General features: G+C 47.3%; 1 protein-coding gene across 6 annotated transcripts in view; it reads left to right on the top strand.

Moving 5' to 3' along the window:
- The window catches only part of FAM168A (family with sequence similarity 168 member A), a 124,490-nt gene that overhangs the window by 91,594 nt on the left and 6,750 nt on the right, over positions 1 to 26,146 (top strand). For 4 of the 6 annotated variants that reach the window (XM_059493411.1, XM_059493414.1, XM_059493412.1 and 1 more), the window contains 4 exons: positions 16,859 to 16,939; positions 21,756 to 21,881; positions 24,115 to 24,257; positions 25,294 to 25,468. In XM_059493411.1, coding sequence (XP_059349394.1) covers positions 16,859 to 16,939; positions 21,756 to 21,881; positions 24,115 to 24,257; positions 25,294 to 25,468 — 525 coding nt within the window. Of the gene's footprint in view, positions 1 to 750; positions 833 to 16,045; positions 16,133 to 16,858; positions 16,940 to 21,755; positions 21,882 to 24,114; positions 24,258 to 25,293; positions 25,469 to 26,146 lie in introns of those variants that run through there. The other 2 variants (XM_059493416.1, XM_059493415.1) reach the window with 2 other exon arrangements.

The following is a 26,146-nucleotide window of genomic DNA, read 5'->3' on the forward strand; positions in this document are numbered from 1 at the left end:
GAGGCAGTGCCCTTCAGCAGCTCCTCAGCCAAACAAAATGTTTGGTGAGCCTTGCTAATGTATCCTGGCAGGACCAGAGCCACCTAACAGCAGGAAATGTCACCATGGCCAACTGCTAAAACAATATTTTAATTGTGTGATTTGTATTCCTGCGGGAGAATCCGGCCCCGTGCTCCAGCAGCCCAGATCCCCTGGGCTGATCCCTCAGTGTGGGCAGCAGGAAAAGGGGGATTCTGCCCCTGAGCCCAGGTGAGAGCCCACCTGCAGCCCTGGGGACACAGCAGCAGCACCTGGAGCTGCTGGAGAGAGCCCAGAGGGGCTGGAGCCAGGCTGGCAGAGCTGGGGGTGCTCACCTGGAGAGGAGAAGGCTCCAGGGAGAGCTCAGAGCCCTTCCAGTAAGTAAATGGGCTCCAGGAGAGCTGCAGAGGGACTGGGGACAGGGGATGGAGGGACAGGCCAATGGGGAATTACTTTATATATATATATATATAAACATCCCCATTGTACTGCTGGATCCCCACTGAACGTGACAATGTCACTGGGTATTTTTTTCTCTCCAGCACACAAAGCTAAACCTCTGGGTTTGCAGGCTTCAGTATTTTCCCACATCTAAATCAATTTTGGGCATGCCAGGCCTCGTGCTCCCGCATTGTATCTTTACACAAAATATCCTACTCCCACATCTTGTCATTTTTAAAAACAGAAGCGTGGCCCAAGAGGTCCTGAAGGGCTTTTCTTCTCTTTACACAGAGCTTTTGATTCCGGGATCTGTTTGAAAGTGTCTGAGGGCTTTCAAGATAAAATGCAGTTGTCTCCTTTTCACTCCTCTCTGGTAGGTAGAGTCAATGCCTTTGTGTCCAGGCAAAGCTGAAGTGCTGCCATTCCATTTGAAAATCCCATTAAATCTCATGCATCCAGTGATAACATTAAAAAGCAGCGCAGTATATGGTTGGTTTGCCATTGTTCAGTGAACACACGTGGCTCTGTGGGAACAGGGTTTGGGGAGAACTTCACAGGGATCTCAAGGGAAATCCCCCAGGCTCAGACCTGCCAGGATGTCCCTTTTTTACTCCTAGATCATCTCCAGTCTCCTACTCCTGCAGGCACTGCTGGCATGGCTTGGAGTCTTTTTCCCCAGGTACAGAATCCCAGACTGGTTTGAGTTAGGAGGGACTTAAATCCCATCCATTCCCACCCCCTGCCATGGCAGGGACACCTTCCACCGTCCCAGGCTGCTCCAAGCCCTGTCCAGCCTGGCCTTGGGCATTCCAGGGATGCAGGGGCAGCCACAGCTGCTCTGGGCACCCTGTGCCAGGGCCTGCCCACCCTCACAGGAACAATTCCCAATTCTCAATATCCCATCTATCCCTGCCTTCCTTCAGTTTAAAGTCATCCCCTTTTGTCCTTTCACTCCATCCCCTCCTGTTTATTAATTTCCCTCCAAATTCTCCCCTTTGCACAAATAGGAGGAGCTGGGTGCCACCAGATTGTCCATTAGAAATTCAGCTGAGTGGTCATGAGGAATATTTGCACTTCAGCAAGAACAGCATTGAATTGGGAACAAATTTAACCATTACATTAGCTACTACATTTCTCCTCAAACATAGGAAGATTTCTTTGCACCATGTGGCCTCCCCACCTTTTTTTCCCCTCAGATAAAGTGATGTTCTCTGTTCTGTGGGGATTTAACACTCTTTGTCTTCAGCTTGAACACTCCCTTAACTATATTAATCACGTTTCCATCAGAAGAGATTTTTGAAAGTCTTTAAGCATATTTTGCACAGGTTGGAAGACTGAGTGAGCTGCCATCTCACTCTTGTTACTCTTCAGATTTGTAATTCCCCAAAGATAAAGCAGCCTTAGGAACAGTCCCCAGTTTTCTCTGGAAAGTAATTTCTGATTTCCATATTAATCAAAAATAGCTTTACCTTCGTCCTGCCCTAATCCTAGGAACAACACAGGAAGAAGATTACATTCTGTAGATGTCAGAAAAGCAATTAAAATCTGCACAGAGGAACTGAGGGGGGAAGGAATCTCACCTCTTTATTTTGTGAGCTGAGCAGGGAAAGCCCCTGACCTCCAACTGTTTGTTTCTTATTGGCTCCTTTTCTTTTGAAGTGCCTGCTAGAATCATCTTTAATATGGCAAGATTAAAACACCGGGCTTTGAGCAGGCTGAGAGGGTTACAGTGATGAGAAGAGACATTTAAGGAGGGTGAGGATTGGCTGTGAAGGGCCTGGAATTTGCAGCTGGGAGGTGAGTGACTATAAATGGCTCTGTCTGCAGAGATGGATATTCCTTGATCCATTCTCCTGGGGTCGTTCCTTGAGCTATTCTCCTAAACATTTTTTATTCTCCAGTTTTTCAGGTTCCTACAGGGTGAGCACTGAAGCTGCAGATATCAATTTTTTCTGACTGATCCTTTGAACTGACCCCAGTTTGCAGGCTGGGCTGATTGTTGTAGATCCCTTCCAACTGAACAATTCCATTCTCATCTCTTCTATTCCTTCCATTCCATTCTTTGCTTTTAGTGAGCACATCTAAGTGTTCTCTGGAATGTGTGACATCATACCCACAATAATTCCCTTCCTGAAATGCTTCTACTGGTAAATAGGCCCATTCTGGAAATTCCTTTCCTCCACTTGGCTGATAACCCTGGACCAGTCCAAGGCACTGTGGTCAGACTTTGGATCCCAAAGGCCTCTATTTATTGAAATAAATTCCTCCAGCAGCTTGGCTTGGGACTGATGACAGTTCTCAACACTCAACTTTTTCTCCTGCTTTCCCCATGCACTGCAACTCACAGCACTGTGGTCATGGAATGACTTTAATTAGATGGGATATTGGGAAGGAATTCCTCCCTGTGAGGGTGGTAAGGCCTGGCACAGGGTGCCCAGAGCAGCTGTGGCTGCCCCTGGATCCTGGAATGCCCAAGGCCAGGCTGGACAGGGCTTGGAACAAGCTGGGATGGTGGAAGGTGTCCCTGCCCTTGGCTAGTCCTTGAAATTAGATATTTTTTAAGGTCCCTTCCAACTCAAACCAGTCTGAAATCTTATACGAAATATTCTGCTGTAAAACTTTGCTTCCCATTTTATGGCGTTGAAAGCGTTTCTAGTTGTGACTTAGAGCCTGTGAGGGCCCTTTACAAGTCTGTTTTAAATGGTTTGTGTGTTAGTTTATTTTTGATAGGGAGGAAAACCTGCTGCAAAAGGAGCTGATTGTCTTCATGCATTTTTAAACCTTATTCAGCCAGAGCTGTGACAGTGACAAACTGGCCTCAGGTAATTTCTTCTCTGTGACATTTACAAGACATTTCCCACGCTGTGGCTGCCCCATCTCTGAAGTGTCCAGGCTGGTTGGGGCTTGGAGCAGCCTGGGGTGGTGGAAGGTGTCCCTGCCCACTCAGAGCTTGGAATTGGACGAGCTTTCAGATCCTTTCCAACCCAACCTGTCTGTGACTCTGTGGTACTTCGAACTAGTATACATTTCCTGAAATGCTTCCAAAGTAAATGTAGAGAATTCCAGATTTCTAGTTAATTTGTTTTACTGAAATGAAATGCTAAAACTGAGTCTTTCAATTCTTGTTATGTTTCCCAATTTCTTTGCTGTTGGTCCTGTAATTTTTGAGAAGGGTTGGGGCAGAGAGCCCAGTTCTTGATGGCAGTGCTGGGGCACTGCTTGACTTCAGCTGGATTTTGGATGTCAGGTCTCATTTCACTTTATTTAAGGATAACAGCTGAGATTTGAGCCATGGGTGACCTGGGGAGGCAGGGGGTGAGTGCCACATGGTAGAAATCCACCTGAGAAATGAAGCTGCTGTTCTGTCGTGGTTTCCCTCAATTTATTGCTGTGAGGAGATCCTGCAGGTCAGTCACTGGGATAAATTAATTGCAAGGCATTGATCTTGTCCTGGAAGTGTGCAGAAGTTCATTGGCATTGAACAGGAGCACTGCCTGAGCAGCTGCCTGTGGGTGTTTGACCCAAAGGAGTCACTTTGTGCCAGCAAGGACACCCAGGATGTCACTGAGGTGACGCCAAACTGCCTTTGACCCGCCTGATGTTTGCCAGGTGACCTGGAACTGGCACTTGCTTGTGCTTAAAACAAGCAGCAAAATCTTCAGGAGTGATTCCTAAGGCAGCTCCATTTCCCATCAGTCTGTTAAACCAGATTCCTGGAGGAAATTGCTGACTTCTTTAGGCCATGGGAAATCTTCCTCAGAGCCTCCTTTGCCATCACAGGTAGGGACACTGCCACTGTCCCAGCTGCTCCAAGCCCTGTCCCACCTGGCCTTGGGCACTGCCAGGGATCCAGGGGCAGCCACAGCTGCAATGTGTGACTCCCTAAGGAGCTCAGAGATGAGGAATTGTCTCAGTGTTTTGTAGAGCTGAGGATTTAGAATCATTTCAGTGCATTCTTTCCATAGAGCTTTTAAAATAACCCCATCCAATAAAATAGATGCTTTTCTGCTTGCCCTGCTTGGAAGTAGACCAGGACTTTGTGGATGACAGGAGGTCTGAGACGTGCTGAGATGGAGTGGGAGGCACAAATCCAGGCAGGGGAGGATTTCAGGGCATCTAAAGGGAGAGCAGCACCACTGCCTACAGAAGAACTGGTGAGGGACCTTGTGCTGCCAGTCATGTTGTGCCAGGATAAATACAAACTTGGTTTATTTTTCCTATTTTAGTTATTTCTGAATGTAGACACGGCCTGGACCGATCCTTTATTTCTCAACTGCTCCTGTTAATGTTTTTAGGCAGAAGACAAAACCTGCCAGGAGTTTTGGCTCTGTAGAGTAAACAGGTTGCCCAGAGAAGCTGTGGCTGCCCCTGGATGCCTGGAATTGTCCAAGGCCAGGCTGGATGAGGCTTGGAGCAAGCTGGGACAGTGGAAGCTGTCTCTGCCGTGGCAGCAGGGAACTGTATGAGCTTTCATGTGCTTTTCCACCAAGCATTCCATGATTCTCTCCATACATATGTGTATATATTGCTATTTTCAGTTTCAAATGCCTCAAATGGTATGTTATGAAGTGTATTTGATGCCATGAATTAATGGCAGTTTTATACTGTTGTATGTGTTTTTGGTAACAATTTTTAAGTCTGTCTGAGATATTCCCCTGGGTGCCTCTTCACTCCTCACTTAAATCATGCCTCAGGTTCTGCTGGTAAAACCAAAGCCTGCTGATGTTCCGAGTCCCAAACCATAATTAGTCATCTTCTCTTTTTTAAGCTGATTTTTTCAACCCAGCAGCCCCCGGTACAGGAGGGGGCTGATGTTCACCCTCTGGTTTTATTGTGCTCGAGATCGTGCCTTTCACTCCTTTGCTTTTCTCTTTTTCCCTCTCCTTTTTCCATCCCAGTCCATTACTCCAATTTGCTATTCCTGGAGGGAGCTGCTGATCCTTTTTGCTGTTTCCCAGCCACGCTGGATGTGTTATTTTTAAGGCAGCTCCCTACCTGCAGTACAGTGACTCATTTTGGGTTTGCCAGGTCCCCACGTTCCTGCCCAGAAATCGGCTCCTGGACTGAATTGCTGAGAGGATTGCTGGGATCACAGCAGAGAATCCCCAAATCCTAGAGGATGTGAAAGTCACAGCTGTTCCCTAAACACAACCCAGCAGTGCCCTTTTAAATGAGGGTGCAGAGAGTGCCCTCAGGGCCTTTAATTCCCCTGTCCCTGCAAGTCTCCAGCGCCAGCTCGGATGGAGCTTTGAGCAACCTCATTTTTTAAATCCCTCTGGGGATGGGGACTCCACCACTTCCCTGGGCAGCCTGGACAATCCTTTCCATGAAATCATTTTCCATCCTCCTGCCTCGCTCCCCATCTGCCATCCACCCTGAGAGTCACAGGGGTCTCCCAGTTATCCATGTGAAATAATTGCCCCACACGAATATTGGGATTTTTTTTTTTCAAACAAGCCTGCCTGCTTCCCTGTGTTAAAAACAAGTTAAAAAAGAGCTGCCACTAATTTATCACTTTTTACCTGCTTGAGCAACCAGGAGAATGCACCTCAACCATAAAATGTAATTTACTTAATTAGTAATTGCTTTACTGAGTTTGGCCAGTGTAGAAATCCTTGTTTTAAAACAAGCAAATGAAAACTGTGCTAAAACATCCCTCAGCTGTGGGGTTTATTATGTTTAGAGTTTCTTCTGGGCTTTTTGTAAGGAATAAAATATTTACAGGATGGAGGGGAAGGATTTCTACTTGCTTTTTTGTATCTAATTTTTTTCTTCCTAAGCTTTCTGAAGAGACACTCTACCAGAACACCAGGTGCAAAAACATAACTCTAATTCAAGTATTCCCAGAAATTGCTTGCGTTTGTGGTTTTTTTTTTTTAGAAGCGGGATTATAGGCCATGAGCATGGTTTATAACACTTCTTTAGGGGTTGAAAATTCAGTTTATGAACCAGAAGTAATAAATTCTGCACAGCCCCATGATTCCAGTGCTGTTCTTCCTCCCTGGATTTTGGTGAGTTGGGCAGGAGCTGGTAGGATTTTCAAGGGTCAGGGCATCTCATCCCAGCTCTTGGCTGGAAAATCAGTGACAAAAACCTTGAGATAAGGGATCTGTGTGGGATCACTGTATCCCTGCTGCCTTTGTGGCAGAACCTTTGCACTTCCAAGCTGGTGAAATCAGGTTTTATTTCCACCAGAGCCGTTTGTCAAACAGCACTGTGGAGTTTTGCCAGTTCAAATATTAGGGATTCTCAGCTTCCCCCAGGCATAATTTGAATCCCATCTCCTGGCCCAAATATGTGTGAGAGACCCATTAAGCCTTTTAACACCCAAAACCTGCTTTTGTTAATATTCTCTGCATGCTCCATCTGCTGCTGTGTTTGTCCATAGCCAATGGATTCGAGAGCAATTCACTTCTCTGGTCTGAGGCCAAAATGTCCAAAATACCATATGGACATTTGAAAGTTAATGAGCATTTCAAAATTTCAATATCTAAGGCTGTTGTGATCCCTAAACCTGAGTCTTCCTAGAGTTTGGCCCCTTCTTGTAACCCTAAATATTTTGTCATTTTGAATTTTTAGCTTTGCAAATGAAAATCATGACGTTTGTACTTTGAAACTGGCCCTTTGGGGCAGTAATTTGATTTGTAGCATTGTTTTGACTGTTCTGGAGCTGCCTATTACTAAAATGAGCTGAAAAGGCAATGTGGTGTCCCCAGAGATGGTGTTCAAGGGTGTGAATCAAGGATAAAATCGGGAGGATGCTGCCAGTGCCAGAGGACAAAGTGGAGTGTAAAAAGCAGAGATGGAGCCAGGACTATGTTGTGCTACAGAGAGACTTAATTAGTCAATTAATTGATGGATTACTGTTTAATTGATTAATTACCAGGCAGTTTCTGTTGTGTTAATCGTTGATCATGCTCAGGGCATTGCTGGGCACCTTGTCTTTGGCCACACATCTGGATTATAATTTTTTAAGGCAGTTCCAAACCTGGCAAATTCAGTCCAAGCATTTGGAATAAGAAAAACTAAAAGGCAGGAGCTTTGTGCCATCACCTTTCAATCCAACCCATTTCAGGATTCTATTTTGTACCCAGTTGTTGCAAACACCAGCTTGGCAGAAAAAATAAATGACAATAGACAGAAAACAGGGACAAAATCCCATATCCAGGATCCAGGAAGGCATCAGGAATGTGGAGCAGTTGCCTTTCCCTAGCTGGAAGCACAGGGGTTTTTATGGACCACACTCTGTGACAGAGCAGGAATTACAGCTGGAGCAGAAAACTCAGTTTTTAACTGATTCTCTTTTTGGCTCTTGGCTAGGGAGCAGAGCTGAAAAGGACGGATTGAAAATTAGCCAGATGAACAAGTGCATTTTGGACAGCACAAAGGGCTATTGTAAATACTGTAAATATTATTGTAAATATCTTGCTGTAACCTATAACCTGAGGGCATGGAGAGCATGGAGTCCTGCCTGCATTTCCCTTCCCAGCTCCTCCAGAAAGGGCCTTCTCACCCCTCTGGAGCTGCCATAAAAACTCTGCCAGGGCACACCAGGAGCCTCCAGGTGAGGCTCTCCTCACCCTCCACAAATTCAGGGAATGGCAAATTCACTATTGAAAAGCAAATGAAGGCATTCCTGGCAGTGTCCAGGACCAGGACATGGCTTGGAGCAGCCTGGGACACTGGAATGTGTCCCTGCCATGGCAGGGGGTGGAACTGGGTGGGCTTTAAGGTCCCTCCCAACTCAAACCATCCTGGGGTTCCAATACCACATGGTCTGTTTCAAGCTGAGCACTCTTCTGCCTTCTTAATTTATTTTAAATCTTTCCAGCTGAATATTTCCCTGGGGAGCATTATTGGGTAAGCTTGAGCCACAATTGAGTATTTAAGAAAAACTGCAAAGGAGCTTCTTTATCTCAGGCTTCCACTTTCTGTGGAGCAACAAAGCCTTTTATTTTATCAGTAGGGGCTGTTCATACCCTGTTTGGGATTCTCCACATACAGAACGAAGCAAATCATTGCAAGGAGAATCAATATTGCACAACTTAAAGCCTTTTCCAGAAGTTCTTTCCCACAGAGCCTTGTCTGAGCACAGGAGAGGATGTGACACATGTCTGTGGCCCAGAAGTGATATTGATTGACAGTCTGACAGGTTCTGTCACTCTGGTTTATTTATAGCGTGTGCACTAAGCAGTCAACAATCTCTCTAATATTTTTGGACACTTGCTCCCAGTTTTCAGGATGAGTTTTGCTCATCCAAATACATCCCATATCCAGACAGCTGCAGTAAGGCCTGGGAGGTTTGTTTTGGATGTAGGTGGGAAGTAAAACTGAGGTGCAATTGAAATAAGAATGAAACAATCTCTTTTGTCCTATAGCTTGCAACTGTATTGAGCCTTAAAAAACTGGTCTGAAAGCGAGTGTGGTTTGAGCAAGAGAAAATCATGGCGATGTGTGTCCACAACAGTGCTTCCGTCCATCCATCCATCCATCCATCATCCATCCATCCATCATCCATCCATCCATCATCCATCATCCATCCATCCATCCATCCATTCATCATCCATCCATCCATCCATCCATCCATCCATCCATCCATCATCCATCCATCATCCATCCATCCATCCATCATCCATCCATCCATCATCCATCCATCCATCCATCCATCCATCCATCCATCCATCCATCCATCCATCATCCATCCATCATCCATCCATCCATCCATCCATCATCCATCCATCCATCCATCCATCCATCCATCCATTCATCATCCATCCATCCATCCATCCATCCATCCATCCATCCATCCATCCATCATCCATCCATCATCCATCCATCCATCCATCCATCATCCATCCATCCATCCATCCATCCATCCATCCATCCATCCATCCATCCATCCATCATCCATCCATCATCCATCCATCCATCATCCATCCATCCATCCATCCATCCATCCATCCATCATCCATCATCCATCCATCCATCATCCATCCATCCATCCATCCATCCATCCATCCATCATCCATCCATCCATCCATCCATCCATCCATCCATCCATCCATCCATCATCCATCCATCATCCATCCATCCATCATCCATCCATCATCCATCCATCCATCCATCCATCATCCATCCATCCATCCATCATCCATCCATCCATCCATCCATCCATCCATCCATCCATCCATCATCCATCCATCATCCATCCATCCATCATCCATCCATCATCCATCCATCATCCATCCATCCATCCATCCATCCATCCATCCATCCATCCATCCATCCATCCATCCATCCATCCCCTTGCCTGAGAGCTCCAGCTGGGAAAAGCTCCTCCAGGCAGGCAGGACCCCATTGTGTCACCCCACCTGTGGGATGGGGACAGACAGACAGACAGTGCCACGTGGCTCAGCTGTCCTGCCAGGGCTGGAGCTTTTGTCCCCAACACCCCTGTGCCACTCCCAGCCCTGGCAGCAGTGCTTCAGAAAGGAAATGGGCATAAAAGGCAATATTTCCTGCCAGATCCCTGTGGGGTTTGTGGGGATTTTGGGCTGGTTGGGTTTCTCTGTGTGGTTGCAGTTGTGTTACAGGTGGTACCTGTGGAGTTCCCATCCTTGGCCTCCAAGCCTTGTGCTCACCAGGTAAAATGTGGGTAAGCCCTGAGGAAAATTCCTTGAGGAGCTGTGCTTTCACACCAGTGGAATTTGAGCAAAATATTTACAGGATGGAGGGAATCCGTAGTTGGTTTTGCATGGTTCTGTGTAATGAGCAGGCAATAACTGCTGTTTATTTAAAGGGAAGGACCTTTCAGGGAAAAAAATCAACTGTAAAAGGTCTCCAGGAGTAAGATTGTCAAATGTGAGAGCAAATCTTTTTTTAAAGCCCTTGCTGTGTCTGGTGCATCCACATTCATTTGACTGCTCCACTCTTGGGCTGATGAGGCTTGAAACAGTAATAAGGGGGTGGCATTTTTTCATGGGAACAAATGCATTTATTATCCTCAGAGCCTTCAGAAGTGCTGGATTCTCAACCATCCATTAACTTGCTCTTCAGAACAGTCCCACCCTTGCTTTCAGCTTTTCCTCTATTTTTACATGCATTTAGCATGAGTGGGCTGGAATAGTTTCATGGCAGGGAGGTGAGTGAGTGATGGGGTAGCTGTGCTTGTGTGGGATGATCAGTGGGAAATGAAACCTGCTCCAGCAGCATCCAGGTGCATTCACCTGGCTGCTTGTGGGGAGAGGTTTGGGAAGAACTTGCCATGGAAATGTGCGAAATGGATCGGTGTGATGAGGGAAGGCAGGAGAGGTTATCCCATCCTCCCTGCCCTGAGCTGGCAGAGCAGGATTCACCCAGAGGTGTTTGAAACTGCGCAGGGAAGGTCTGGCACTGCCCTGTGTGAGAAGCTGCTCAGAGGTCCCCTCCCTAAATCCCCCGTGCTGAGGGATATTCAAAAGGCAGGAGGAGATGCCCAGCCTCAGCCTGGAGCTCTGCAGCTGTGTGAGGAGCCAGGCAGGCTGGGAGATCCTTCTGGAATGAGATTGATTCATGGCATGGGAGAGCAAGCTTTGGTGACAGCCCTGCTGCGAGTCCTTTGGGAAATGCTGCAGCTCTTCCTCTCTGCAGGCTGGTTTCCACTGCAGGAGGAGCTCCCACGTGTCCTCCTCAGCTCCTTTCCCCGTGTCCTCTCCCCATCCCATCTCCGGGCACGTTCTTTCCGCTGTCACTGCTCCCAAACCAACCTTCAGGAGCCTTTCCTGCCAGTCTGGCTGCTGGAGGCTTGGTGGAGCCGTGCCAGGGAGCCTACATGGTGTCTGCTCTCTCATTTCTCACTTCGGGGGTAATTCCTCAAGTACCAGAGCTGCACATCACTCATTTCCCCACGTGGGATTCTCTGCAGGAGTGAATTCCCAATAGCTCTAAAGGGAATGGATTTACAGCTGTGAGTAGTTGAAGGCATGAGGCTTCTCACATATTTGTCCTGAGAAGGTGCTTGCAAATCCTGTTTTTGAAGAGTTTCTGAGGGCTGGGCACTAAAGAATGAGAAATGCTGGATGGGCTTAAAATAGAGCATGAAAGTGTTTGCAGGGGAAAATGCTTGGGCTCCATCTGGCTGACCCGAGGAGGTGATCATGAAGCAGGAATGTTCCTGGGGCTGCTGCAGCTTCAAAGCTGTCACTCAGCACAAACAAAGGGCTGGACAGTGGCTAACAGGGTTTAGAGGGAGGATTGGTAAAACAGAAGCACAGAATTGGGTTGGAAAAGCCCTCCAAGACCTCTGAGTGCAGCCATTGCCCCAGAACTGCCAAAGCCACCACTGACCCATGTCCCCAAGCACCACATCCACCCCATTCAGGTATGGGGACTCACCTGTGCCCCGGGCAGCAAATTTACCTCAATTTTACCTCATATTGACCCACCTCAGTGCAGTGAATGCCACAAGAGGGACAGTTTGTGTGGCTGCCTGCCCTCTCCTTGCAGGGATTGCTGGTGGTTAATTGAGCTCTCAGTTGCAGCGAGTGTGGAGCCGGAGTCCTTGGCAGCTCAAGGAGCTGAAGTGTGGGTTTATGGTGCTTTGTCCTGCCCTTAGATAAGGGACTTTATCAGCCTGTAAAAATCCTTGTGACATGGCCACTTTGAGGAGTCTGTGCTGCTTGAGACTGGCAAAGGAAAAGAAAAAAGGAGAATATTTTGTCTTGTAAATTAATGTCAGCTGCTCGTAGCAATTAAGGCCTTGATCAGATAATGGTCAATGAAATTACTCTTGCAAAAGTGAAATGGCACATTCTGGAATTCAGTGTTGGAAGTGACAATTCCCAGTGGGTGGGAGGCTAGACCATGGACCAAGCATGGGCTCTGTAGCCAAAGAGAAGCAAATTCTCTTTCAAGAATTTCAAGAGAACCTTCAGAGCTTTAGCACTTGTGTATTGTCATGGTTTGGGTGTTGTTTAGGTGATTTTGCTACAGAAACATTTAAAATACATGAAAAATTAAAGATGGCTTTTAAATACCTGCTTGATGCAGCCCTGTGTGCTTTTTGCTTTGCACAGTTATTGTGTGGTGATTTTTAAAGCTGCTCAGCCAGTGCTTCCCAGAGCTGGAGTGCTGTGTGTTTTCCCTGGGGAGGAGATTAAATGAACACTGCCTTTCTTACTCCTATTGATTGTGGAGATGATATTAAATTAAAATAAGCCACAAAACATCTTTGGATTTCTTCTGCGAGGAATCTAATAAATTTTGTTCAATATTTTTCATCTCATTTTCTCTCCTTCTGCACCAGTGCAAGGCCTCAAGCCCAGCAGAGACAGAGTCCTGTCATGTGCAGATCCATAGAAAGTAAAGGATATTTTCTTTCTGTTCCTGACATTATATGTCAAGTGGGTTTGAGCCTCTTGCTGTTATTTTTCATTCAAGATGACGAGGCAGGACAGACGTGGCAGGAGGGGAGCACTGTCAGCAGCAGGAGCAGGAGTTTACAGGAGGTGCCTTGGGTTTTCCAGGGGGAAAATCAGAGCAGGATGCTGCAGGCTTTGGTGTTGTCACCTCTCCTGAGATCATTCCTGGTTGTTGGATCTTGATTTTGTTTTGTACCCAAGGGGATGTAAGGCATGGGGACCATCATGGGGGAGCTCAGCTTTTTCTTCTCTGTGGGAGCTGATTTGGGATTATTTGGGGGGTGAAGAGCCAACAAACAAAAGGTGCAAAACCAATAGGATATAAAAATTATAAGATTATGGAGTAGTTTTGAGTCAGAAGGGACATTTTAAAGGCCATCCAGTGTCCATAGGCAGGGACACCTTGCATTATCCCAGGCTGCTCTATCCAATCTGGTCTTGGACACTTCCAGGGATCCAGGGGCAGCCGCAGCTTCTTTGGCCACCCTGTGCCAATGTTTTATCACCCTCATTGTAAGAAATGTCACCCTCATATCTAATCTAAATCAACCCTCCTGCAGTTTGCAACCTTTCCCTTTGTCCAATCACAACAGGCCCTGCTAAATAAAAAATGCCTCATGTATTTTTAAACCTGCTGGATTTTGAGTGCTGGGAATTTCCAGGCATGTTTCTTCTGGCACAAATTGCCCCAGATTCTGCTGCTTTCTTATTTTTCACTATGTCCAAAAAAAGGAGCAATCCACACTAATTTTCCTGTACCTTTCCCATCTCTGCTTTGCTTTAAAATAGAAAGGACAAGTTTTCTTGCTGGAGGTCAGCACTTATCAAAGTTTATGAGATCAGAGTGGAAGATAGTGCAGAGCAGGGCTTCTTTTGGCATCCAAAGCTATTAAAGCTTCCTTGATAGAAATCATATTTATTTGAGCTGAAATGAATGCAAACCCAGCCATAACTTACCTCCAGAACAACAAAAGATACCACGGGAAGGAAGAGTCCTGCCGAGCATAAAATAAATCCAAAAAAAGGAGGAAAACCAGTTAAATCTCCAGCCCCAGAGGGTTTTAAAATAGGTGTGGATGTGGCACTTGGGGACATGGGTCAGTGGTGGCCATGGCAGTGCTGGGGTGGGCTTGGACCTGATGGTCCTCAAGGTCCTTTCCAAGTGAAACAATTCTGTGATTCTATAAATGCACAGTTACTTCCATCTGCCTGAAATAAATCCTTCAAAACTCAGCTGGATGGAAAATCTTACCCAAAACCTCACTTTTCTTGTGCTTTGACTTATTTCAGGCTCTTTTTTTTTAAGGTATAACCCCTTAAAATTTTTGATCTGAGTAAAGGAGGTTTTTTTCCCTGATTTTGGCAGTAGGTGAGTGCTGGTGGCACCTCAGAGGGCACAGGTGAAACATTTGTGACAACACAGGACTGTGTTTGTCATGGCTGGTGACCGAAGACTGGTAATTAAGGATTATTACTAAAGACTGCAGCAGTTTGGGGGATTCAGGGCTTATTTGGGGGGATTTTCCAGCAGCAAAGGTCGGAAGAACCTCTTGGAGCCCCAAGAGCCTGTCACGTAGATCCCTTGCAAATGGGCAGGGGACTTCCCAGCACCATGGCACACACAGCCATCACCATCTGTGCCCATGGCAGGGAACTGGGATGGTCTTTGGGGTCCCTTCCAACCCCAGCCACTCTGGGGTTCCACTAAACCGTGTGCCAAAACCCCATGAAGAAACACAGGAAAATACACAATTTTAGGGAAAATGCAGAAGAAGTGAGCTGGGGTTGGTTTAGCACCCCTGACCAGATTGTCAGGAGGAAAGAGGAGGAGTGTGGAGCAACGAATGTCCTGGAAAAGACATGGTTGTCTTCTAATGAGCTGGAGAGAAGGGATGTTTCTGATATAAGATCCTCATCATTAATGCTCTGCTTGCAATCACTGGATCTGCAAATAACTTTCTAAGGAGCTTCTTGATTGCTGGAAGGGTTTAGATATTCCTGGGTACGATGAAAACACAGTTCTGTGTAGCCTAAAAAACAACCAAAAAAACCCTGTTAAACTGCTGCTTATCCAACATTAACTACAGCAATTTCTAATTAACCTGATTTAGAAGCCAAATATATCACTGATGAAAATGAGAGGGTAGAACATCCAGTCATTTATTCCAGTACAGTGGCCATGATTGTTGCATTAGATTTATTCAAATGAACCTCAGCATTTTGCCACAGAAGCCAGTGGTGCCAGGGTTTGGGAGCACTGGGGTTTGGGCTGTGGCTCTTTTGCTGCTCAGAAGAGGGAAATACAGACCCATGCTGGCTTTTATTTAATAAAATGAAATATTAAAAAAGATGGGTGTAAATCCACTGCTAATTACCTCCTTCCAGCCTTAGCTGGCAGCCAGCAGGCAGCATCAGTGGGGCTTGGCATGGAAACACTCTCCAAGGGCCGTTGCATGGGCTCTGCTCTGGGATGCTGGCCAAGGGGACACACAGATAAACCGAGTGGTGACACACACAGAGCCAAATTGTCCACCAGCAAAGCAGGGTTAACGTGCCCTGCTCCCGCAACAGCACCTAAGGAGGATGGAGTTGCTCAGGTGTTGCTCTTTTCTGTAGGGAAAACCTGCAAGAAATTGAAGGAAATGGAAAGCAAACTGGTGAGCAGTGACAGGACGCCAGGGAAGGGCTGGAGCTGTGCCAGGGGATGCTCAGGTTGGATTTTAGGGAAAGGTTCTTCCCCCAGAGGTGCTGGGCAGGGAATGGGCACAGCCCCACAGAGCTCCAGGAGCATTTGGAGATCACTCCAGGGATGCACAGAGTGGGATTTGGGATATCTGTACAGGAACAGGAGTTGGGCTGGATGATCCTTGGGGTCCCTTCCAGCTCAGGACATTGTGTGATTCTGTGGAAAAGGAGCAGACCAAGGTGCAGAGGTTGTGGCTGTGCTCTTCACAGAGGACAGGAATTTCCAGTGAGGTAGGAACTGGATGCTGGACACCTGCACTATAGTAGGAGTCCTAGTAAAATATCTGTATTGTACATAGAATATCTGTGTCTCGGCCTTGCCCTGATGAGCCCCGGTTGCTCTTGATGGGCTGCAGCTGTGATGTCCTTCATTGGGCTGCAGCTGTGGCCAGTGAAGGTAACTGGGATAAAAGGGGCTGGGCTTGGCCAGGCAGGGACAGCCTGGAAGGAGCCCTGGCTGCGAAGCTGCAACAGGCAGAAGGTGGAGTCTGTGCTGTGAAGAACTGCTCCCAAGAAATATCACTGAGAAGGTATGGGGCTTTAGAAGTATGGTTGTGACAGTGTGGGCCGCTATAAATCAGCTAACAACATGCACTGTGCGGGTGCACACGGGCTCTGGGGTGTGCCAGCATTTCCAGCCCCTCTCTTCCCGCACACAGCTGCCCTGAACTCCCTCTGACCTCTGCCAGTGAGGCTGATGCAAGCTGAGGGTGCTCTGCAGCCCAGCCCAAAGTGCCCATTAAACCCTGCCTGGCTCCAGAGGGTCCTTCCAGCTGGCCTGGCAGGTAATCAGGTTCCTCCTGGGAACAGCACTGTGCAGCCATGGGTGAATCCAAGGCTGGCATGTTTTCCTGCAGGATCCCTGCCCTCCCTTCAGCAAGGAACTCTGCTTGATGGGAGTGCTGAGCTCTCCAAAGTGCTGCCACGCAGCCCAGGAAATCCTTTCCGATATTGCTGTGCTAGTGGGGTTTTGTACATGAATTCCACGTTCGGAGTATGGATTTTCCCAGGAGTTTTCTCCAAAGCACAGTGAGCACACCTGCATTCTGCGTTCTGATCCTTGTTTCCTACAGAAATAAGGATGAAATATTGATGATGTCACACATGGAGCGCATTCATGGTCCTTCCTATCCTCGGGGAATCTACCTGTGTTTTCCCTCGGTGGCCTCTGTGCTCACACAGGTTATTTACTGCTTTTCAGGGGTGCCATCCTTGCTGGATTGATAAAATCCTAATGGTGTTTTCCTTCCTTTCAGGTTATCCAACAGGCTATCCCACTGCTGCCCCAGCCTACAATCCCAACATGTATCCGACCAGCAGCCCCGGCTACGCCCCAGGTAAGAATCCTCAGAAAGGCCTCAAAACATTCCTTGCTCATCCATTCCCAAGCACTGCAGATGAAAAATAACATCTCTCCCTTCAATTTGACTTTTGGTTGCTTGAGATGTTTATTCTGAGTGGTTTTGCCTCAAAAGAGCTGCAGGATTTTAGCCCCTCCAAATGAAGCTGCATTTTGAGCTCAGTGTGCAGCAGGAAGAGCTGGACTTTGTGCCAGTCTTGCTAAGTCCTCTCTTCCCCTTAATTGCCAAGTTTTCAGTCCCCCAGTTGCCATAAAATCAGTAGCTCCCCAGGCTCAGACACTTTTCAAGGATGATGAAACAGGAATGAGTGGTTTGTTGCCAAAATCTTTTGGTTTTGTCTTCTCCACATCACACTTTACACATATTCCATAAAGCTGTTTATTGTGGATCATTCTGGAAGGGATCTGTTGTGTTTTGTTTGGGTTTATGTGCTTTTAATAAGGTCTTTAGCTGAATTTTTTCCCATTAAAGCCTTAACATGGAACATGAAACAATTTTTGTTCCCCTGGATTTGTGCTGGCCACCCTCCTTTCCCCTGAAGGATAAAACACTGGAGGAATTAAATGAAAACAACTCCATAGAATAAGAAAAAGCCCATAAATTTATGAGTAGCTTGTCCTGCCAGAGGCTGGCAATGTCCTCCCTGCTCAGCCAGGAATGTAAATACTGCAGCATTCTGGCATTTTGGCCTGGATATTACAAAATGTCACTTGTCCCCAGTTGTGCAGGCAGCAGCTCCTCCACTCAGTGGGCACATGGCCAAGGGAACACCCAAGGGAGAGGAAACCCCAAATCACTCAATGATAGGGATTTTTGGGAGGTCTGAATTGCTTCTTGTACATCTTAGACACCATTTAATAATTTCCATCTTGGAAATCTCCTGATGTCCATACAGCTGACAAGTCAATTTTTATTGAGAACAAAAACCTTCCAGCGGGTAACGCAGCTAAGCTCTAAACTAGCAAGGAAACTATGAAAATTAAAATTCAGAAATTAAAATTGGAATGAAAATGGTGAAACTTTTATAGAGCTTCCCATAAATCATGAGGGCAAGTTGAAGAGACCTGGTTTAGGTAAAGGTGTCCCTGCCCAAGGCACAGGGCTGGAACTGGATTGTCCTTAAGGTCCCTTCCAACCCAAACCATTCTGTGGTTCTGTTACAAACAATTTCTGCAGCTCTTGAAATCAATACCATTTAATATCACAGCAGGATTTTAAACCATTTTAACCACTCTGGGAAGCAGGAGCAGGCTCTGCTGAACAGAACCTCCCAGCACCACACTCAGTGGTCCCTTCTCAATGGAAAGCAGACTTCCAGGAGGAAAAAAATAAGGGATTCTGAGAGCTAACTGATGGAAAAGAAGTGCCATAAAATCTCCCAGCAGTGGTGACAGAGTGACAGCATCCTCAACTGTGCTAAATGGAATTGGGCTGAGCTAATTCTGTGGTTCAGTGGCTGAGCTAAAACCTCCATCAGTACAGAGAGTGTTTCCTCAAATTGAAGGAGCTGCTGTCACACAGGAGGCTGGAAAAAGCCTGGAGAGCAATGTGCTCCTGGTGTCCTTCAGACACACTGGGAATCGGCTTGGGGGCCCAAATCTTGGACTTCTCAAACAGCAGACTAATTTTAATTATGTTTTAAGGGGTTTTAGACATTGAGTCTAAAAAAGAAAGAGATGCTGCATGTTGCCAGCAGAATAGCTGCTCCTGAACATCCCATCCATGGACAAGGTCTTGTTCCAGCGCTCCCAGGCTGGGCAGGAGGTGCTTCCTGCTGGCAGAAATCCCTCCAGCTCACTATGAAACAGTCACAAACCTAGAGTTCATCTGGTTCTCCATGTGGAGACTGCCCAGGGAAAGGTGCCCCTCAATGCTGCTTGGAACAGAGCTTGTGGTTTCTGAGTTCTTGGGAGGTACCTGCAAGCAAGGTCTCTTGAGCAGAACCGTTCTGTCCCAGCTTGATCACCCTCTCTGCTGCACCCTGAAGATCTCCTGCTCCCTCTCAGGTGTCTCTTGCCTCAAACCTTATCAATTTTGGTGGATTCCATGCAGAGTCTTGACAGGAGATCAACCCCTGAGCAAAGATAATTCCAGTTTTCAAATCCCACCTGCTTTTGTCCCTCATGTTCTCCAAACACTCCCTGAAGCTTCACTGGAAGTCAGCCATGCTCATGCTCTTCTCTTGACCTTGTGGTTCCCAGAATCCTGGGATCCACATGGGAAATTCAATGAAGTAGTGACCTAAGCTTTGCAACGGCATCAGAGGGAAACAAGGAGAGGAGCTTGGAGAAGTTTGGAGTCCTCTTGTTTCCTCCAGTGAGGAAAGGGAAATGGTGATTGGAGCCAGTCTTGATTTCTCCCTCTCCCAATGCCAGGTTTCTAGTGAGTATTTGCTGGTGTTTGAGCCCAAAAGGTGTTAAATTATTCCCCAGATTATTCCAAAGGAGCCCTATGAGCAAGGACGTGAGTTGGACTGGATGATCCTCATTGATCCCTCCCACCTCAGGATTTTCTGTGATTCTATCAATTCCTTTCCATTCACTTCAATTCCTGCCCTGTGTGATTTTCCTGCTGCATTTTCCACAGTTTTTAAAGGGAGACACGCAAGGCAAAACACAGCATTGCAAACTCATGCTTGCAATAGGCCTGTTTTTTTAGGACACTGTTCTTAAAAACATACTTTTAAGTATGCAGAAATGAGCATCTAAAATCACTCTGCTGCAAGAGACACAATTAAAAAAAATACAATTATGTATGTCTTCATTAAGCCTGGTGCATGTTTCCTCACAGGCATTCTGTCTTGCTCATGGTTGTTTTGTTTTAACTTCCTTCATTAAAGCCTCCCTTTTTTATTTTCCTGAAAGTAGGACACACACTTTGCTCGTGGAGGCTGGAGCTGTGTTTATTAATAATGCAGGGCAGAAGTAATGGCTCTGCAGCAGTGCCCTCACAGAGCAGGACTGAAATCAGCCCCAGAAATGAGGGATCTGTGTGGGAATGTTGTGGGGCAGGATGGAGGCTCCAATCCCCCCTTCCTGCCCCTGGGTCCTGCTGGAGGAAATGCTGCTTTGCAGAAGGGAGCTGGAGCATCAGCAGAGCTCTGAGCCATCCTCTAGAGGTGCCCACCCACTCTTTGGGGACACCAGTAGGTGCCCTAAGGGGTGTCTGGGCTCTGGAGAGGTGAACATCCTGTAGTGCCTCACGAGGCTTTCCAGGAATAAATGCTCTCATCATTTTGAGGCACTCAGGCACGGGACTGCCTGGGGAATTCAGCTTATTGCAAACTTTGTTCAGGGCTGGAGGCTGTATCCATCCCAAATGAGATACAGAGGGATGGATGTTGTTAGAGGGAAGCTGGATCTCCTACAATGCTTTGAAAGGGTTCATAATTTTGTGTTTTCCACTTAAAATATGTCCTGAACATTCCCATGTCATCTAAAGGTCCTGTCAGGAAAACAGAGCAGCCCCAGTGCTGCAGAGACCCACAGCTCACTTTGTTTGCTCAGTTCCCACTGGTTGATTTGCCAGGGGTTAAACTGATAATTAATGAACTCCTTATTTTATTTCTATTTATGTGAGAGGATAAACCAAATCCAGAAGACACTGGTTGGAGTGTCCCTTAAATGGCATTAGATAGTCATGGCTGGATTGTGATCCCTGTGAATTATTGCAAAGGAGCAGGAGGTATTTATGTTCCTGAAACCTCCTTGGTCCACCTTTTGTGTAGTTTTAAGTGATGGATTCTCCAAGGATCTGTGATTTAATAAAGAAAATGCAGAGCTGTGGCAATCTCCCAGCCATCTCCAACCCAAATTGCCTTGATTTTGTGGCAGGTTTAACGTGGAGAGGGAAAACCACAGAGGAAGGATTCGTGTAACATTGCAATGAATTGTCTCATCAGTCTCAGAGATTAAAACCTCTGTGAAATCCAGAGGTGAAAGTGAATCTGATTCTGAGTAAAAGCAGGAGTGAGGGAGTGTTTCTGTGGCAGCGCTGGGAGTTGCTCTCCAGTGTGATGTTCCTGAGTGCAGCCTAGCATGGAAAATAAAGCAAGGCAGCCTGGAAATCCTTAATAACTCCCAAACCTTTGGGAGAGGGCAGACGCTTGGAGCAGAAAATGATCAGTGACTGAGTGCAGGAGAAATTGGGCTTGAATCTCTGACTCCCCACAAAGCTCCTGGTGTTCTGTTGGAGGAGGAGGAGGTGTTGGAGGAGGAGGAGGGAGGAGCATCTCCAGCATCGGAGCAGCATCCGGGTGGATCTCACACCCATGAATATCTCCCACAGCTGCTGATGGCCAGCAGAGCAGCACTGCTGGGTGTCCTCTGTGCTCCCCATTCCTGTTTGAGTCCAGGAGAGTCTCAGGGGGCTTTGGTGGACCAGCAGACCTGCATCAGTGCTTCCCTGCACTCTGGGAGGTGGATTTCCATCCTCTGGGATGTGTTGTGCTGCTGCAGGCTGTGGCCCCAGTGCCAATTCCTCCTCAGCCTCCCAATCTAGAGGATTGATCCCAATCATTTCCAACTTCAGCCCTGTGACACTCCAGAGTTACAGCTGTACCTTCAGAGAGGGCTAATTCAGAGTCTCAGCAGATGTGGAGGGTGTGGAACACCCTTGCTCCAGGAAGATTTCCAAGCCCTGACTGAGATGTGAAGTCCCTTCCGTGGGGCTCAGCACCTCAGGGGTAGGAACCTGGAGGGAAGAGCTGAACAAGGTGATTCCAGTGTGACCTAAGTGTGGGAAGCTGTCCCTCAGTGCTCTGTGTGACACCTCTTCTCTGTCCCCACTCCAGCCACACTTCTGATGAAGCAGGCCTGGCCCCAGACCTCCTCGTCCTGTGCCACCGAGGGCACCTTCCACCTCCCTGTGGACACGGGCACGGAGAACAGAACCTACCAGGCTTCTTCTGCAGCATTCAGTAAATAAACCTTTCCTTCTGGGGTTGCTGGGGTGGTGTGTGCCTGTTTGCCTCTCCTGCTGGCGCCAGGGTGATGTGTGGACAGGGTGATTTGGGATCACAGAATTAAACACTGGTTTGGGTTGGGAGGGAATTAAACACCATCTTGCTCCAACCCTCATGGGCACCTTGCACTAGACCAGGTGGCTCCAAGCCCCATCCAGCCTGGCTTTGATGGAATAAAACCTTGAAGGATCATGAAAAGGAGAGCACTGACCCTCCTGCTGCTCCTGCAGAGGAGGAATTCCAGTGGAGAAGGTGAAACCTTTCTCTTAGCTGAGTGTTTGATCCCTGGGAGCAACCCAGGGTTGTTCCACAGGTGTTTATCTCCAAAGGGACATTATTCCCCATTCCCTTAAAAATGAAAGAATGCCAAAATAAAGGCTGATTTTCAAGGAGCACTGCTGAAACTCCCACCTTGTAAGCCAGGCTGGCTGAGCAGGAGCAGGGGGAGGAGATGCCATTGAGGGATGACAGTCAAACAGGCTTTTCCAGTGCAGCCTTGTCATCTCACCCCTGAAGAGGATAAGTAGTGCCTCCAGCAGGGCTGATAAGCTCCCTGATAAACCCTGGGATGCTTTCCCTGGTATGTGGGGTGTCCTCTGGCCCCTGCTTAATCTGGGACATGAGTGCTGTGGGGTCAGAGGGTTCCTCACCTTACAGCTGCTCCAGGCTCCTTCTTCCTTCTAAATCCAATCAATTGCACAACAAGGTGAGAGGAAGAAATGTAATTTCTTTTTATTAAAAGAATTATTAAAAATAAATATTTTTAAAGTCTTTAGGAGACTTTCTCTTGGAAAAAGGATGTCCCTATCATTCCTTGGGGTAGGGACTGTACAATGGGCACGGTCCAGCCCTGGAGCAGCTCTGGTGCCTCCTCTGGACTCTGTCCAGCAGCTCCATGTCCTTCTGCTGTGTCCCCAGAGCTGGAGGCAGCTCTGCAGGTGGGGTCTCACCTGAGGGAGGCAGAGGGGTAGAATTGTGGACATCCTGTCAGTTCCTTGCCCAGCTGAGGAATCCTGGTTGTGGTGAACCCTGGAAACAAGCAGCAACACAAAATTCCCCACTGAGCTCTTTGCCCCCCCCACAAGAAGCCTTTTATAGAAAACCATTTCTGTGCACTTGTGAGCTGCAGGATCAATAAGGCTGAGATTTCTGGAGTGACATGAGGGATTTAATCAGCAATTTTAATAGAAGCTGGAGCTTAAAGGCTCGCTGCTGCTGAACCACAAAGCGGCAGCAGCACAGGCCCCGCCAGCCTAATCCTAATAAGGTGTTAGTCATAATTAGGTTTTAAAATTATCTGCCAGACAGAGAGGAGCCTCCATCATCTTGTGTCATCAAACCTTGTTTTCACATTGTTTTACCTGCAGGTTGTTCTGTTTTTTCCCCAGTTTATAAGCACAGCAGATTACCTCTGCCTGGGTTATTGTGTTTTAATACCTTTTTAATATAGGAGATAAACTGTCTGTGATGCATCAATCAGGAAACACTGCAAGTCTTGGTATTCAAAGTAGTGAAACCACACAGGCTTGAGCAGGTCCACAGCTCTAGACACCCCTCAGAAATGCAGTGTGACACTGAGAACTGGCAGCCTCTGAGGTATTTGTTTGAAAAATGAGTTCAGAATAGAGAAGAAAATCCATTAGATGTAAAACCAGGAGGTTGGTTGGTCTGTGGCTGACTGGGTTCCTGATGGAGGAGGCTGCACTTCTGCTCTGATCAATATTTCAAACCTTTTCCACTTCTCATTGGAAGATGGTTGCTCTCCTGCTAATGTGAGTGAGGAAAAGAGTCACAGCTATTCCCCTTGTTAATTAACACCTATTTTTCCAATCTGCAGTAATCAGGAGGGGATGAGATGCTGTTTGGGAGCTCCTAAAAGCTCTGTGTGTTCTTCGCCCTGTTTCAGTGCCTGGAGGATGATGTGGGATATTAGACTTGAAATCTTGGTCATCTCTAATTGCTGAACACTGGTGGAGTAAATAAGTTAAACATATTTGAGTTAAATATATTTGAGTAAATAAATGAAATATATTTGAGTGTTTTGGCTGGGCTGAGCCTTGCCTTCTCCTCTCCATCCTGCGCAGTCTTTGGGGCCCGTTTGCTCAGGGAATGGTTCCTCCCAGCCCTCCTGCCAGCCCTGAGCAGCCATGCCAGGCCCTGACTGGCACCCCTCTTGTGTCTGTGGCAGGGTACACTGCGGGGACTCCCTACAAGGTGCCACCAACCCAGAGTAACAACGCCCCTCCTCCCTACTCGCCGTCTCCGAACCCGTACCAGACCGCGATGTACCCCATCAGAAGTGCCTACCCACAGCAGAACCTGTACACCCAGGTAGGTGCCACCTGTGCCCATCACAGTGCCTACCCACAGCAGAACCTGTACACCCAGGTAGGTGCCACCTCCTGTGCCCATCACAGTGCCTACCCACAGCAGAACCTGTACACCCAGGTAGGTGCCACCTCCTGTGCCCATCACAGTGCCTACCCACAGCAGAACCTGTACACCCAGGTAGGTGCCACCTCCTGTGCCCTCAGCCGTGCCCCAACACACCTGAGTCCAGTGAAGTGCAACCCACCCCTGCACACTGGTTGCTCTCCAATCCCAGCCACAGAATTTGCCATTTGTCCTGTGAACCTTTGTAGCTCCTGAAAGAAAGAAGTGATGGAATAGTTGCCCTGCACCTCCTTTTCCCCTTAATCCAGACCTTCATAGGTTCTCTAATGGGGCTTTCACTAATGCACAATAAAATCTCCCTTTTGCTGATTCACATCCTTGTTTTCTTTCCTCCCATGCCTGGTTTGCAGGTCTTTACAGTGCTGCTGCCTGTCCTGGGGACAGCAGTTCTCTCCCTTGTGCATCTCCTCATTTCAGGCCCTTCATTACTTAGCATGTGAAGCTTTTTCTTCTTTTTCTGTTGGCTCCTTTTATTCCTGCGCATCCTTCTCCCCTTGTTTCAAAACCCTGCAGCCTGGATTTTGGAGCCCTGTGTGAAACCAATAAGATGACACAATACCTGGACCCAAGAACCATGGCTTGTCCTTTCCTTCCATCTCTTGTTCCTTTTCTACACCAGCAGACGTTTGTGTCCAGGCCCTGTTTCATCCCATCAAAGGGAGGCAGCAGGGTCAAGGAGTGAATCCATCCAGGACAAACCCATTGAGGAGATCCTTTTAATAAATCCCTGCTTTATTCTTTAGCTCTGTTCTAGGGCAGCCTCCTCAAGGCATCCCAGGCACAGGAGCTCATCCATGGGACCACAACCCACCAGCCCTCGGGCAGCGCTCGAGTTACAGAGCCGAGAACTCCTTAGGTTGGAAAAAACCTGGAATATAATGATGGGATTTTGTTTTTTCCCCTTCTCCACCAGGGAGCTTACTACACCCAGCCCGTGTACGCGGCCCAGCCTCACGTCATCCACCACACCACGGTGGTGCAGCCCAACAGCATCCCCTCGGCCATCTACCCCGCGCCCGTGGCCGCGCCGCGCACCAACGGCGTGGCCATGGGCATGGTGGCTGGCACCACCATGGCCATGTCAGCAGGTAAGGAAACCAACAGGGGCAAAAAACTCCCCCTGCGCCCCAGGTGCTGCCCCGCTTCACCTGCTGGGTTTGCTTGCTGGGTGCTGCTCCTGTGCCGGCAAAAAATGCAGTCATTTACCCCAAATCCTCATCTGACTCAGCAGAGGAGACCTTTGGTTTGGCTCACTCCTGTGTCCATTGATACATTATTCTGTGTCCTTAAATATATTATATATATTATATTATATATTATATGTATTTCTCTCTCTGTTCTGTAAGTGAAGGAATAACCAGGCTGGTCCATCCTCAAGTAGTTGTATTTCTCTCAAGCTCTTTTCTCAAAGACACTTTTGGTCATGTTTTTGTTTGACGAAATGAATGTTAACCTTGTTTTATGTATCCCAGTTCCTCTACATTTTGCACGCAGATTCTAACTGCAATTAATAGCATATTAAGTAAGATAGGAGCTGGTTTTATTTTTTCCAAAGCCTTATTTTTCTCCTTAACAATTTGGAGGAGGAGACCTTTGGTTTGGCTCACTCCTGCATCCTTAGATAGATTTTTCTATGTCCTTAAATATATTGTCCTTTCCTCTGTCTGTTCCTTAACTGAAGGAATAACCACGTTGGTTCATCCTCAAGTGGTTGTATTTCCCTCAAGCTCTTTTTTCAAAGACACTTATGGTCATGTTTTTGTTTG

The sequence above is a fragment of the Ammospiza nelsoni genome, chromosome 2, assembly GCF_027579445.1.
Source record: "Ammospiza nelsoni isolate bAmmNel1 chromosome 2, bAmmNel1.pri, whole genome shotgun sequence".
NCBI classification, from domain to species: Eukaryota; Metazoa; Chordata; class Aves; order Passeriformes; family Passerellidae; genus Ammospiza; species Ammospiza nelsoni.